Below are 16943 nucleotides of genomic sequence, written 5' to 3' on the forward strand. Positions count from 1 at the left end.
TAATCCTCTCTTAACTGTAACCAAACCTGATGGGTCTTACCGCCTAGTTTTGGATTATCGACATTTGAACTCTCATTGTCGGACGTGCGAGGTACAAAATACCCACAGTTCTGCCCTCGTTGATAGTCTCGTGAGCAAAAGGCTTAAGACCACACTTGACATCTCCAATGGCTTTTATAGCCATAACCTGTCCTCTATTAGTAGTCAATGGACAGCTTTTACTTCAGGTGGCAAACAAAAACAGTTTAAAAGATTAGCCATGGGCTACAAAAACAGTCCTCGTGTCTTTGCCGCGCGTGCAGTCTCTCTGTTGGAGAGCATTGACCCCGATGCGTACTCGTATGTTGATGATATCTATCTCACAGACGACGAATTATGGCCGCATCTGTGTCGCGTTGACCGCATCATTGTTATGTTTGCAGACTTCGGTTACAAATTTAACTTTGCAAAATCACACATTTCAGAGTATACAGTGTTGTTTTTGGGCTATGAACTCAACAACGAAGGTCGAGGTTTAGCACCTCACTTCCTGGTGAAAAGCGCATGTTTGCGCGCTCCTACAGCTCTGAAAAAACTACAATCTTTGCTGGGTTTTTTGAATTTCGGGCGTACTTCCATTCCCGATTATGCCCAGCGTATCAAGCCACTATATGCCTTGGTACAACCAACTTTTTCCAAATCGAGCTGGCTGCCAGAACATTCAGCTATCCTGCAATCTTTGCAGGCTGATCTTCTTGCCTCTAAATACTTATTGACGCTTGATAACCACACAAACCTCGTTATCAGAATTGTGCCTGGTGCAGTGGGTTTCACGTACTTGACATTTAATGAAGGGGACACAGTCCCAATTGCTTACAAGTCACACTTGCACACTTGCAGAAATGCGCTTTTCCACTGTCGAAAATGTTTTGACTGCAGTCCAGATGGCGATTCTAAAAGAGAGAGCGCTGTCGCAAGGGAAATGCATGTTGGTTGTCACACCGTATCCTGCCCGTGAGGCAGTGACGAAAGCCAGTGTACAGAATTCTAAAGCTTTGTATCCACGTTAGATACAATGGGCTACTTCTTTGACGTCTCCGGATGTCACTTTCATCTTTGATGCCTCATTGCAGACTCAGGAGTATTTGCAGTATGCATTTGTTCACCCAGCTCCTCTGTCTTTGCGACCGCTTGAGGATTATCATTGTATTATTTACACTGACGGTTCGACGCAACCGGCGACGGATCCTAAGCATGCTTATTCAGCAGCCTGCGCAATAGTGGCTGGTACTTTTGTGAATGGAGAATTCAAGTCTGATGTTGTGCATACGAAGACATTGGGTGATTGTACCGCCCAGTTGGCAGAGCTTTGTGCTCTGGTGCGTGCACTGGAGTTTACTGATCCTCGAGTGACTACTCTTATTGTGAGTGACTCTTTTTACTGCGTTCAGTCTTTCAACGACAATTTATTCTTTTAGTCTCAAAATGAGTATTGTGATTCCAAAGGTAGCACAATCAAACATAAAATGCTTTGGGTTCGAGTCGCAGAACTTAAACAACGTCTGCCGCTCGTGAATGTAATTCACACTCTTGGTCACCAGCGCGTCGGGGTACACGCTGTTAGCAACAGTTCAGCTGACGAGGCAGCGAAAACAGCAGTGGCAACATATCTAGTAGCAGCAGTTACAAGATCCAAAAGTAAAATTGATGATGACATCTTGGCAGCCATTGCTGCAACAGAGAAGGGTTATAATTACCCTTGCGGTTTCCCTTCTAAACACTCTAATCATTTAAGTCCTGATAAAGTTCCCTATGTGAGAATTAAGGACGTTGGTGACAGATTGATTCCCAACGTGGACCTCAGACTTGCTTTGATAACAGCCGCTCACGAAGGTATGGCCTCTGCCCATGCTGGCGTTCAGCGACTGTCACTATCTTACAACAACGTTACTGGTGGCGCGGATTGCATAAACAAACTCGTGATTATGTTCTTACTTGTGACATTTGCCAGCAGATTAAAATTTCGACTGCTGCGAGTCCACCTCAAACACAGTTGTACATATCTAATAAACCACTTGGGTGTGTTTATTTGTATCACTTCGGTCCTTTCTCCTCTGATACTGCGTATAAGTACATCTTAGTTGCAGTGGATTCGTGCACACGTTTTCTATGGGTCTGGCCGCAAAGGAGTGCTGATGCTCGAACTGTCATCAGGGATTTGCGTGTCTTTATGGGAATTTCTGCATGTGGCACCCTCCATTCGGACCAGGGTCCAGCGTTCGCCTCATGCCAAGAGATCTTTGGGGGTCCAAGTCAAATTGTCGTCTCCATACCGGCCTGAGGGCAATAGTGTTGTGGAGCGAATGAACCGTGACTTAAAGCAGTCCTTGACAGCTAGGGTTTTAGGTACTGGCAGGGACTTGTTGGCCCATTTGTATAGCGTTCAACGTGCACTTAATATTCTCCCTAGAAGGTCTCTGGGTGGGCAGACCCCATACGAAATGCTCTTTGGCATAAAAATGTTTGTCCCGGACCTTGATGATCTAGACATGGCGGCGTCGGTCGCACCCTTTGACGTAGATGATCATTCTGCTGTATTACAGAATCTACAAGAGACCTGAGACAGTCTTGCAAAGGAACACTTGCCCTCCACAACTGATGCTGCACTTCAGATTCCGGTAGTTGGCTGGCTACCTCGAGTTGGTGACCTGGTCCGTGAGAAGGTGGAGAACAAGAAGGAGTTCGGCCCCTCTTATCGTGCACCGGTTCCAGAGCTTGGCGTGAAGGGTACAAGAACAGTCATTTTACCTCCACTTCCTGGTCGCAAGGATAACAGGTACATCTCCATTGACAATGTCAAACTACAATGAGTGGCCGATTCTTCTTAGTATGACTCCAGCTGTCTCTTGTCCGGCAATGCTGAAAAATTCTGTTTTGGCTCCGGCAAATACGAACAGGCCTGACCTTGCCATCGAGATGCATACAGTTACTAATCCTTCATTGACTCCGCCGGCTGGTGGTCCCTTGAAGATACTGAGTATGCCTATTCCACAGATGTGTCGTTGCCTGGTGTGCAATCAAGTGCAGTTGACCAGTCACGTTTTCCATTTGACACTAACTCTACAACATCGAGTGCCCCATCGAAAATTTCAATTTTTGCCGTTTGGTTTAAAAGAAATTTTTTTATTCCCCCTTGGACTTACATTTGGCTGGTGCTCATATCTATATTTTTGTTCAAGTTCATTGGATTTGTGGTTGTCTTTTTCCGTTTGGTGAATGGACACTATTTGTCCGAAAGATTTGCAATTAGATTAATTGATGGAACTTTGGCACCCCACTCCTCATCACACATCATGGAGAGGGACCAGACGTTTGTTAATATTACTGCCTGGCCTGTATTAGATGGGATTGTATGGGATGCTGTAAAATTTCAAATTAACGGCCCCACAGAGGTGATTAATGTCCCCAATGTTCTTCGTGTTTCTATGGGGGACGTTGTGAAACAAAACATACGCTCTGATGATTGGGATGTCCAAGCCGTAGAGGCTTTTTTTTCTGATTTGAAATATTATGCTGCTTTTGATGCTGAAGATTTGTATTAAGACGCAGCAAATTATGGAGAATTGTTTTTCTACCAACATTATGGCAATCATTTCCTGCATAAAGCGAATACATTTAGGAATATCATTAATTTTACACAATGGGAACATTGTCCAGCTCCCATTGAAGGCAGCGCCAAAACTTTAGTAAAAAAATTTCAGTGTATCTAATCCTGAAGCCTTTTATTTTAACCCCTTGGGTGCGGGTTTATTTCCCGCGCTGTGCGGGAGAAATAAACGGTGGGCGGGATTACGACGGCTCCCGGCCGTTGTGCGCACACGCCCACCGTGATGCATGACAGCCGGGAGCTGTCGTGCGCATACAAGGGGTTAAAATGTCTGCCAAGTCAGCTTCCAAAGTTAGACTGACACATACAAAATTACTATATTCAAAGTCCTTTATGGATGAATTAGCTATAGGGAGCTATGAGCTTTGGAAAAATACTATTGATCTTAAATCTGTTTGGGGTTCTAAAACCTTGCAGGTACAAGGTTCTGAGGCTTTTCATCGTGCATGCCTTATCCCGAACCACATGTTGTTTTTGAATTCTACTATTTTTCAGACCACCTGCTTTGGATTGGCTACTTCTAAAAAGAAGAATTCCCCTTCTATTCCTTGATCTCAATGCTTATCCGATCTGGGATAATCACACAGATTTGTCCCTTGATGAATTGCAGTCCCTAATTACTAATACATCCTTTAATATTTCCACCCTGGATCCTCAAGGATGGTTATTATGGCAGAAAAGTTCAGATTCCTGTCAACATCGTTTTCTGGGTCTGCTCCCTGGCTATACACAGGTTCAAGTAGACCCCAGATCTGAATCTTCCCATTCTGTTACTACCTATTCTGTAGGAAAATTATGTCAAAATTGGCTTCAACACTCCACCTTGGCGTCAGTTAAACTTCATTTATCCAAATTAACTGACGATGTAGATTTGAATGATTTTCTTAAGGGCCCTGTGGGTGGCAGGTCCAAAAGATGGGTGTATGCTGTTTACAACGAAGTTTGGAAAACATCTCAAATTGAAACTGCTTCTAGATTAAGAGCTATTGATCAAGCAAATTTGGAAAAAGTCCTTGCTGTCATTGATAATACCATTAACACTCTTTCTTCCAGAATTTACACGTTAGATAATATTGTTTCTTCTGTTGTGGATATTGTACAAGATGACATGTCTGTTTTATCCAATGGTCAAAATCAATTGCGTTCTATAATGCAGTTTGCAAGGACTTTACAAACATTGAAGGCTGGGATAGTTCCCTGGGACTACATGAATACATCATCTTTATTCCTGCCTTTTAATCTGACTGATAAACAACAGTTCATGTCCATGAATGATGCGACATACTCACTATTGCATATTGAAAAGTTGGAACCTTTACCATTCTCTGTGGCCGAATCGAACTCAGCTGTGTGGCTTATCCATGGGTTAATCACACTACCTTTTCCTTTGTTTAAGTTCAGTTCATGTATGAAACACTATGCCTTAGGCAGATATGAACCACTAGGTACCGCTTTCCTGCATGAAGTTTGGTCGCTCCCATTTACATACAGGTGCATGAGAGAGGGTAAAGAGGTTTATTTAAAAGGAGAGGATTGCACTTTCACACCTGATCACTCAGTAGTTTGTAGGAACATCCAATTGCATGGCGCATGCAACGTTCACGCCTCAAATTTAGCTTGCATTCTGAAGGGAAATCCTGTGCCAGTGATTACACCCACTTACACGTTATTAGCTAATGGTAGTTATTTGCTTTTAAATAATGAGGCATGCTGCCAAATGCTAGTAGGGATTCTGTACATTGTAACTGTCTCACAACGAGTAGTCTGTTGTAAGAATGTGCTTTTCCCACTCCCGCATGGGAGACTGGATGTATCCATCTGGCCTTCCATACCAACCTTGAAAGCAGAGTTCAAAAAGATGAGCAGAATAAGGGCTCTATTGTCTCAAAAAGAAGTCCCCCTGACTTCCTCTCATGAAACATTTGTCATTCACGTAGCAAACACCCGCACCGAGGTGGACGCTCTTTTAAATACTGATCTCCCCCTTCATTTTGGTGCTCTGATTCACATTATATTCAATGCCTTGTGAACAGCTGGCTTGGCACATTTTTTCAAAGTTGTGGGCTTCGGCCTTGTGACCTTGTTCCAAACAATATTTGGTGTGATACCGGCATTTTTTCATTCTATTTTTTCCAGCGTTTTCGGCGGGCTTACATTAATTCTCGACTTGACTGCCGGTGTGCTGCTGTTGGTTTGTTTGCTCCGCAATGGCTGCACGATCTGTGTCACACAACAGTCTGTCCCAGCTGCTTCAACTTCGCAACCGGATGCTTGAATACTATGGAACACTACCACTGGCCACTTTGAGCGTAGCCTATAGATTATCTTTCCGGTTCTCATACTTTACTTGCGTGCAGCCTGTTTTCCATTGCCTTGATTGCTCATTTGAATGGGCTCTGGATTTGTGCCTGTCGAACATGGCGTCTGCTGCCCCGGATTATGATCGACTGATGAGTCCCTAAGTGGCTCATGAGTTAGGCTGTTCTGGTATCTGGATTATGGCCTGTGCGGCTGCGCATGGAATTCTGGAAAATTGGGATATATCCGCAGCAACCCATGACTTCCTGGCGCGAAGTTTTCTTGAAGAACACGCAAGTTGTCCTCTGATGGTGCTAGAGGCTTCTGTAATCGAAGAACATGCATGTTCCTTTAGTTTATTAGACTGGATGGCTGACTCATTTACTGAAGATTACAATGACTTCCTCTTGGAGGCAGTTGCAATATACTGTGCCTATACATTGATGGATTAAATTGGCTGTTGTCCATATTCCTCACATACAAGCTGGAATTTTTTATTTTTGCTCCAGAAAGGGCTATATAGCGCCCCTGATTGTTTATTATTTTTTACTTTTTTCCAACAAACTTTTCGAACTTTCACTACCAATTATACGGATTGGCAATATATGAACTTGGTTCTGTTTCACTCGAACTTGAACTCTGCATTCCTACATTGCTTCCCTATTTTGTTCGTGGTCCGATCAAGGGAGGGTGTAGTGGAGAAAGGGTTTTGTCTGCATACATTGCTATGTTAGCATAATCGTTTTAGATGTTCGCGCCATCTTGCCACTTTGCTGCTTTTGCACACGACACTACAGGTAGTTGTTATTACAAGTAAAACTGCTTGCTTGCTTTTTCTTCACATGAGAACGGTCTGTTTTTCACATCCCTAGACGTGCACCGCGACCTTAGTCTGAACACTGTGTGCAGAAACCGTCAAGGTCAAATAACAATGTATGCCGTTGAATTCAGGTTGATCGGCCCACGCTCTAGACACAACAAGCCCAAAGCTGCAAATATCTGAAACTCGGGTGCCTTTAATATTGCATTTGCATGGATGATTCAGACACTTGGAGAAAACATTTCCAGACACAGAGAGCAGAGCTGATCCTGTGATGTGATGTGATTCACCTAAGCTGATCTTTGAGGTATGGGGTTCCCCATTTAAACTTAGAGACCTTCTATCATTATATAAAACTAGCTTATTAGCCAGGGGAGGGTGGTATACAAGGTATTATAGGACCTGTTTCCACTATCATTGTAATATGATTTCTCCCTTTGTTTTTTATGGTATTGTAACAATGCTGATGGTTTTATTTCTAATCATGTGTCTGCTTATGTTAGACAAAGTACTGCACCTTAGAGCACGAAGTTAAAAATAAACATTTTAAACTTTTCCGTATCTCTGATTACTCACGTTGTGGACTGATATGAGAATAATAACGAAAAGGTGTTTGATTCCCACCATTCCTGAGAGTATTCTAAGTCGCTTGTTCTGGGTTGTCTAATCATTGGTAGCTTCGAGATGATACGGAGAACGAATGAGGCACTGATGCTATTCGGATAGGGGTTCTGGGTACTGAGGTGAGTCTTTTGGTACACCACAATTCACTGAGGTCCTGGTTTCCTGCGCATAGTTCTGTGCATGAGAAGAATCCCCGCAAAAGTCCTGGACTCGCTGTTAGGGAGGATAAACCGGAAACTGCGCCGTATCCAGAACCGTTCCGATGAAGAGGAGCTGCTGAAAGGGAATCAGGTGCGAAATCTGCACCTTGATGGAAAACCCCAGCAAGTGCAGGAGGTCGGAAGTAGTCTGGAGGTGGGAGACGACTGCCTGGGGTGAGCCCGCCTTCAACAGCCAGTCGTCGAGATAGGGTAAGACTGCAACCCCCGATCTGTGCAGATGAGCTGCGACCACCACCATCACTTTCAAGAACACCCGAGGGGCGCTGGTAAGGCCGAAAGGGAGCACAGTGAACTGAAAGTGCTCGTGGCCCACCGTGAACCGTAGGTAACGCCGGTGGGCTGGCAGGATGGGGATATGAAAATAAGCATCCTGCAAGTTCAACGCTACCAGCCAGTCTTGCGGGTCTAGGGCAGACAAGACCTGAGCAAGCGTGAGCATCTTGAACTTCTCCTTCCGGAGGAAGCGATTGACGTTCTGGAGGTCTAAGATAGGGCGCAGACCTTTGTCCTTCTTTGGAACCAAGAAGTAGTGGGAGTAACAACCACAACCTACTTCTGGCATCAGAACGCACTCGATGGCCCCCTTGGCCAAGAGGGCCGCAACTTCCTGCTGGAGAAGTGCCAAGTGATCCCCTGACATGCGGTGGTACTGAGGTGGCATGGCTGGAGGAAATAGACTTGAATGGGAGGGAGTAGTCCCTTCGAACTATCTGCAGAACCCACCTGTCCGAAGTGATGGTGCGCCAGTGGGGGAGGTGATGGCGAATCCTGCCGCCCACTGGCGTATGGTGGGCCTGAAACACCGGACAAGGAAGGTTTTGAGGCGGCGGTGGTAGGGGTGGTGGTGGATTGACCTGCTCGCTGTCCTCGGGACCCACCACGTCAGGTCCGACGCCCGCGGCTGCACTGAGACTGCGGCTGCGCAGGCCTGAGGGTCTGAAAGGAACGCGATTGGGCGCCGCGACCCTGACCTCGAAAGGAGCGAAAAGCGGACCCCGAGGGAGTGCACGTGGTGGCGAGACCCAAGGACTGGGCCGTAGCCCGAGAGTCCTTAAAGCGTTCCAGGGTGTTATCCGCCTGGTCACCAAAGAGGAGTGTGCCATCAAAGGGCATGTCCAACAAAGTGTTTTGAATATCCCCGGAGTAGCCAGTTGTTCTGAGCCAAGTGTAACGTCGGAGAGCCACCGTTGGGGAAAGTGCCCTGCCGAGTTAATCGGCAGTGTCAAGTCCACAACGGATAGTGAATTTAGCAGCATCTCTCCCCTCGGTAATGGCCTGGGAGAGCACCGCCCGAGCTTCCACAGGGCACTGAGGCGGCACCTGTGTCACCGTGTCCCACACAGAATGTGAATAGCGGCCCAACAGGCACGCAGTATTCACCGCCCGCAACCCGGAACTGGCAGAAGTGAAAATCTTTTTCCCAAACTGCTCCAGATTCTTAGATTCCTTGTCCGGAGGGGCAGAAGGGAATGAGCTCGGCGAGGCAGAGGCCTGGAAAACCAGAATTTGAGGCGTCAGATGTTTTGTGAGAAATCTGGGGTCGCCCGGCACCGGGCGATGGCAGCGTGCCACACCCTTAGCCACAGGATCCCCTGTGTTGGGTTTGTTCCAGGTGCTCAGCAGGACGTCAGTAAGTGCGTCGTTGAAGGGCAGCAGCGGCTCCGCAGAGAAGGACGCTGGCTGCAGTACCTCAGTCAGGAGATTGGTCTTGATAGGCACAGAAGGGAGCTCGAGGTTAAGAGCCTCAGCCAACCTACGCAACACCACAGAAAAAGTCCCAACCTCCTCCGTAGCCACAGAAGAGGGGGACAGTGTACCAGGATGTGGAGAGAAATCCAGATCCACTGGACCGTCCATATCACCTTCCCATTCTGGCTCTTCCTCGCATTGAGATGCGAGAGGGTCTTCAGACCGCTCACAGTACTCCCCTTCGTCTACCGGTTATTGAAGAGGCCGGTAAGGACGAGGTGCCCGGGGGAATGGGATGAACCCTCCACCATGAAACAGAACCGGGGATTAATAGACCAATCCCGGTTCGGCAACGTCTGGCACGGCACCCGGTGCCGGGGCCGGCGCCGAGGCCGGAGCCAGCAGCGCCGTAGGGTATCGTGCAGGCGTAGCTGGGGCCAAAGGCGGCGGCACGGGGGGAGAACCACCTAACGGGTCCACGGGGCCCGAAGGCGCTCCGGAGGGACCCGATGGGCCAAACAAATGGCTCATGGCCGACAGGACAGCCTGTATTTCATCCGGAGTCGCGTGCGGGCCTGGAAAGGGTGGGTAGGCCGCAGGCAACAACGGAGGCTCCATCGGAGCCGCGGGGGACTGACCGCCCGCCCCCTCAACCGCGTCCGGTGAGGGGTAGACGAAGAGCGACGTCGCTTCTTCGACCTTTTATGGCGCTGTGACATACCTGTCCCCGTGTCCGACGAGCGATGATGACGGCTCCCCGACCGGGCTCTCGACCTCCCATGGCGCGGAACCGATTGCCGGATCTCCAACAACTTTCGGGAATGCTCCCGCAAAGCTTTTGGCGCCATGGCCCGACAATCAGGGCACGCCTCGGGGTCATGGGCGTGCTCCAAGCAGAAGAGAAACAGGTTGTGTGGGTCCGCTACCGACATGTTCCAATGGCAGGTCCTACAGGACTGAAACCCGGGCATCCCTACTACACCAGGAGTCGAGTACTCGACAAAACAAGAGAAACAAGTTCTCAGAAACCAAGTTAAAACATTAACTAGGGGTACTGCTCTCTCTCGGATCTGCGCTTGCTGGCGTAGAAAAAGAAAGAACTGACGTCAGCGCACGTGGGCGCGTCAAAGTAGCTCCGATGACGTCATCTCGGCGGCTACGACGCCAGCGATGTACGCGGAGCCGCACAACGACGCCTACCGACGCACAGAGGTACTGCTGACGAAAACTTTCTGGATCCAGTCTGACGCCCGGGGATATTCTAAGGTAAGGGATCTATCAATAACGTGTCTCTTTCAGATATGTGTGTCATTTCATCTTTTATCATTTTATAACTAGGAACTACCTGTTGCTCTTTTGGAAGCTGGTGCAAGCATGTGTGCATGTCAGTGGTATATTTGTATCGTTGTTCCCTTCCCTTGAGTATAGATGCACCTTAGGAACGGTTAGTTCTATCAGGAATCACATATGTCATGATGGAGAAAACATTTTGATGGATGACTGTATGATTAAGATTCCACAACATTCTACTGTATGTTTATAATCTTACTAGGGACACCCCTATTAAACTAAATTAAGGAGCTCCTGTAGAAAAGTATATACACTTAGCTATCTATACATGTCTAGTATGAGAGATATCACTCAATAGGTTAAGCCCACTGTGACGGATAAGCAGTCCTGAGGGTGAACAGGTACCAATGACGAAGCATGCCACAAAATACGAGAGAGCGTTCTAAGTCCAAATTATACTATTAGGGCTTGTCACACAAACAAGCCTTGTTGATTCGCTGTACTCTATGATTTAGACAGGCTTTCTTGCCTTGTCACTGAGTGCCCAAAGAACCCTAAACACCAATTACGGAGCTTGGTTGCAATGTATTCCAGGGAGTCAGGATAAGCATACTTAAAATAGCTGAAGCCTAGAACTGGATTTGTTGCCTAGCTTGTACAGGAATAACTTAAAATTGCCACGCCTTTGTTGGCACTAGCCAAGTGTTATGGTGTGGACTTGACCATGAAGCAACTGGCCTACAAAAACATCCTGAGCGTGAAACTGCAGCATATCTGGTATTTAATTTCAAGGATTTAAACTTTCAAGATGGCTCTACCAACCATTCACAATCCTATGTTCCCCTTTCCAGGATATAGAGATCTTCTTGTAGGCCCTGAAAGTAAGCCACAGAGAATAAGATGATCTGCGTACATTTACACTGCAAATAACCTAAACACATTTTCTCATCCCTGTTAAGTGGCTGAGAAAATGTTATGTTGATTGAATTCATAGACTTCAATCAACATATGTCGATAACTTATGGCAGAACGAAGCACACAGTAAATACGCAGAATTGCTGATAATAATCTAGAAGCATTTTCACGGCTGTGGTATTGGCTCAAGCTCTTTGATCCATATCCCTGCAAAAGCTGGGGGCACAAACAACCTCTCTTTTTCTCACTCCATCTCCTCCTCCCCCAAACATGCTGCGTGCTACTGGGTCCTTCCAGACAACAAAAGATTGCACATTGTATCTTGGTAATCACACTGGGGCTGTCCATGTTATCATCCATTAACTTTTGAATAGGGATCCTAACAACTTGAACTTTTCTAATAACATCTTCATCAGAAATAGTTCTTTTATTACATATAATTCAATTAGAATTCTGAATTCTTTCAAACGCCAGATGTTTCTGCCACTTTACCACTGCTAACTGCTGTGTCACTCAAAATTTATTTTAGGGGGAAACACATTCAATTCGCAATGTCTGTATATATTCCACATCAACACTTATCTTTGTCTTAAAAAGCCATTGAGGTTTGATTATGCATACTAGATGTGCTTTAAGTGTAATCAGTTCTGATGTGTGTACTGCTGAGTAAATTATGCCTTGCCCACTGCATTATGAGTTGCATAATGGCAGGGTATCAACGCTGCACCAGTAACTACCTGTACTGTGCAGTAAGACCCTTCTAGTAATGTGCAATTATTAGTAAAACCCATGGAATGAGAAAGGCTGTACGAACCCAAATTACTAGGTGTAAACCTGCATTAAATTACCCATTTTGTGGCATCTAACGCTCCCATTTACCACCTATTTTGAGCAGAGGCTTCTGTGATGGGTAGCGGTAGTGGGGGCTTATCATTGGGGACGGAGGAGAGGGTTCAAGCCGGAAGTTGAGGAGGGGTCAGTGAGGAGCGTGGGGAAGGTTAGTGGGGAGGGGAGGGTCAGTGGGGAGGAAGGGGAGGGGTAAATTGGAAGGGGATTAGTCAGTGGGGAAAGGGATGGGTCCGTGGGGATCGGTCAGTGGGGAAGGGGATGTGTCAGTGGAGAGGAGAGGATGGGACAGGGAGGAATCAATAGGAAGGGGAGGGGTCAGTGGGGAGGATGGGAAGGGGAGGAGAGGATGGGAAAGGGAGGAGAGGATGGGAACGGGAGGAGAGGATGGGAACGGGAGGTGAGGATGTGAAGGGTAGGTGTCAATGGGGAGGGGAGGGGTCAGTGGGAAGGGGAGGGGTCAGTGGGAAGGGGAGGGGTCAGTGGGAAGGGGAGGGGGAAAGTGAAGAAATGTTTTGGGAAGTGGAAGTATTGCATTGCAAAAAAAGGAGATCTGGAGTGATATGGGGATGATGCCTGGCTGCAGCCAAAGCCTAAAGGGATTTTACCAGTCAGTTGTTCTAGCCAGTATAAATTGTGCCCGGATGTTCCCACACCTGGGAAAACCGGGTGCAAAAACACAAGGACGTTTGTGACAGGGCAGCATGGACTTCTATAAGGTACATACCACTGCCAGACTCTTAATTAGGCCTGGGCGGTGACCTGCCCTCCACCGGACTCACTTAGGAGCTCTTAGTGCAGGGTACAGTATTGAGGGGCCCCCTGGAAGTCGCCCCCTCCCCCGCACTGCAGGTGTTGCGGGGGCCTTTGTTACGCCACTGGATAAGGGGTGAAATGTCGATTCCCTCCTAATGAGTAAACACAACTGAATCTGCATTAAGGAGCCACAAGATGTCTGGATTCATATAAGCTGGCTTTTACAAAAATTCATATGTTTACAACCAGTTACCTTCAACCCTTTATTAGACTACCATAATAGTCTGAAAAGCTATGAGAGTTCTCGAACTAAAATGATACCGACACGATAAAACCACTCTAACGTCCAAATATTGTAAGCTAGCAGTTAGGAAAAATACTTCAACTGTGAAAAAAGTATGAAACATTTGATACCAATGCAATGCAATTTAACAAAATCGGAAGATGCAAAACAAGAATAAATAGTTCACGATGCATCATTTTTACTGTACCTGGCTTTTATTGGAAAATTCTGACTAATATCTCGCATTATCTTAAGGGCATCATATGACGGGACTGAGAGAATTTTCGAAGCTGCTTGAAAACTTAAATCTGAAAGAAAAAATAAATATTCGAATTCAGTCTTGAAAATCCGTGTGTTAGAATGTACTCACTTTGAATAAAGACTTCCACATTGTTGTCAAAATTAGAGACTACTTTGTGCAACCATGTGGAAAATAACTGAAGTAACTGTTCAATTAGAAACAGCAAAATAAATGTCATCACCTCCTATTGTAATGCAGCCGAGAGCTGTCTGGGGCCAATTTGCTAATTGTGATATCTGAAAACATAGCTTTTAACAATGGTTTTATCCACTGAAATTGTAAAGCAGGTTTAATATTATGTAAATATTCGAATGAAAAAATCCAACTGCATCGTGCGCTGCCTACTACTGCCAAATTTGGTTTGCAATTTTTAAGCGAAGTATCAAACTCTACCATCTCATGCACAATGGACAATGATGTTGTGTATATATGTGTATCTACATTGCTGCATTAGTTAGCCTTTTCTGAATAGTATAGATTGTATGTTCAAACCTTCTAAACAAAGTACATCAATGATATAGGCAATTCTTTCAGAGACCGTATCGGATCTAGAAGAGATATTTAGATGATACTTTATTAATTTGGAGAAGCTCAACAGAAGCAGCCGCAACTTTTGCAGCGTGGCTGAACTGCTTAGATCTTTTTAAGTTCACCACCACTGTGAATAAAAAGCATTGGCATAGCCAATAGGGTCTCGCCTTTGGGACCTTATAAGTATTTAATGATGCAGCACAATATCCTTGGCGCAACATCAGCTGTTGCATGGCTAAACACTTATAATGTCCCAAAGGCGAGGCCTATTGGCTATGCCAATGCTTGTTTAAAGCTGGCATCGAAACGGGTCTCTATTGGGCTCTGTTTTGTGCCCTGGCACAGGCGGTCCGTTTTTTTTTTACCCCAGACTGCATTGACAGCAAGCACATTGATGTGCGCGTGCTTACACTGCTCACTTCTCACTAAGTTATGGCATGAGGTCATGCCAGGTGAGCGTTGTAGGGGAAGGGGAAATCCTTTAAAGAGAGGCGTTTTCTCTCTGGATTTCCCTTCTCTTTTTGAAACTCGGGAGCAGCAACCTTGTTGTGGTGTCTCCAGGGCTTGAAGTGGAAGCTTTTTCAATATTATATACAAGCCATAGTTGCTGCTTATTTATCTTATGCAACTAACAACCACTGACAAAGCCAATAGTCTTGACTTGTTGTAGGCATGATGTTACTTGTTGTGTCATATCTGGATGCAATGACAGAAAAAAATTAATACAAGTTGGGCCCCACACTATGCTAAGCACAGATTTTTAGCATATGTCTTTTTAAACGACGCCCTAAATTATATTGGCCACGACCCTTTGAGAGACCCCCACGCACCCCCCCCCCCGTTTTTTCATCCCACTTAAAGCCCTGGTTACAGCAAATTCCCCGATTCAATCAACACTTTTAGAGGCTTCGACTATATATTTCAAAACAAAACACTTGTACGGATCATATGTGAAAAGTAGGGCAACAAAGAAATTGTATGATATCAGACTGGGGCCTATCACTGCAACAGATGCAGGGCACTACAAATATATTTAAAGGTACTCCCGAATTTGTGGTGTTCAGATCCTTTTTTTCATGAAACAGATGTAAAAATGTGACACCTTTGTGAATTAGACTTGCTCATTCGAAATACAGCAATTAGAGACCACTTCTGTTTTGGTAACTGTGTTTTTGAAACCCTACTACCATCTACACCTAATGCTTTCCTAGCGTGTAACCTTTGAACTGGTTACATGGGTTTGCTAACCAGACCAAGTCCATGAGTGTTTTATGTCAGGCCTTGCCCTTATTGCGGTGTGCTTAATTTCAGCTTAGATGTGTCCCCCCCATCAGCCCTTAGAAGACTTTTCTGTTTACTTTCCCTCCTCTTATCACAGCAGAAGCTTTCGAAGATTTGCAATCTATCAGTGTAAACACATCTGCTGTATGTGCCCTCGCCTGCAACTGGCACCAGCAGCGAACCAGACTCATTGTTTGAAGTCTCCTGCCAATAACGTTATTTGATAATGTCAAAGACGTCTGCTTCTGCTTTTAATCTGTTTCCTGTTAAAACACCACATTTAATTTGCTTTCTGTCCCCTGTCCCATTGCTCTAATCTTGTTATGTACCTTTGTCGTTTTCACCGGCGTTTGTAACATTAGCTAAGTCGCGGTTTCGTTTTAAAGAGACCCCGATGTTTCAGTAGATCCAGAAAAAGAAACATGTCACATGCTTCGTAAAATTCAGGGAAGGGAGGGGGCTGCCTTCAAGTCTGTAGAATCTGTAAGCCGCCACACGAGTGAACCCTGCTAGTAACAAGCCACATCAGAGCAAACACTGAAGCGATTGTGTCTTTTGAAAGAAGAACCGGCATTGTAAAGAAGGGAGCTTGTGGAAAAAACAAATGGGGTGTAAATAAAAACAAAAAAGGAATGGAGAGTTAAAAAAAAAATCTCAGCAAGAGTTTGATTTTAATATGGTGGGAGCCGTATGCTTGGGTGAAATTGTCTATTTGCTGGTTCTGCATGGCTTCTATTGTTTTAATTGCAAACAGAATTACAAGAAGCTCACAACGACTGTTAGCAGGAGGATATTGGAAAAAGTAAGCCGTGGCCGCGTGAAAATAAAAGCGATGCGCCCGTGCATGTGCGACGGGAAGACAAAATGGCGTGGGACTGTCCACTCTCCCATGGACACGCGCATGCTGTCTGCATTGGACAGATGGCGAGAGCAGCCATCTTTGTCCATGCAGACGCGTGCATGAGCCCACGGCGGAGAATCGATTCCAAAATGTCTCTCTGACGAGAGCAGCGCGTGCGCTGCTTTCGCCAGGCGAGACCTAAAAAGGGACGAGGCTTAAATGATGGCATCCTTAAGACAGAAGTATATTACAAACCGACTGAAAGGGACAAATTACTCAGTTTTGAAAAGTTTTCATTCCCCATCACTCACGTTGAATCTCCCAGTGGGCCAGTTACTGCATCTTAGACACAACTGTACAGATGTCAACAAGTACATCAAGCACAGAAAGAAACTTTCAGGATACTACAAGAAATTAACTAACCTACTCACTTGATTGAAACAGCAAAGAAGAGAGCCCTGCAGAATAATAGGAAATAATTGCTAGTGGCCCATTAAAATAGGCAAAGTAACAAACCACCTGTGAGACAACTTTCGAACTAAACTCTAGCAGAGTAAAGGAACTTGTGAATAAACACTGACATATCCTACATCGGGGCACC

General features: G+C 45.7%; 1 protein-coding gene across 2 annotated transcripts in view; it reads right to left on the reverse strand.

The window, feature by feature from the left end:
* The window catches only part of UGGT2 (UDP-glucose glycoprotein glucosyltransferase 2), a 1472699-nt gene that overhangs the window by 994045 nt on the left and 461711 nt on the right, over positions 1-16943 (reverse strand). For both annotated transcript variants that reach the window (XM_085622547.1, XM_085622546.1), the window contains exon 9: positions 13597-13696. In XM_085622547.1, the coding sequence (XP_085478673.1) occupies positions 13597-13696 (100 nt within the window). The remainder of the gene's footprint in view (positions 1-13596; positions 13697-16943) is intronic.

The sequence above is a fragment of the Triturus cristatus genome, chromosome 8, assembly GCF_964204655.1.
Source record: "Triturus cristatus chromosome 8, aTriCri1.1, whole genome shotgun sequence".
In the NCBI taxonomy this organism is placed as follows: Eukaryota; Metazoa; Chordata; class Amphibia; order Caudata; family Salamandridae; genus Triturus; species Triturus cristatus.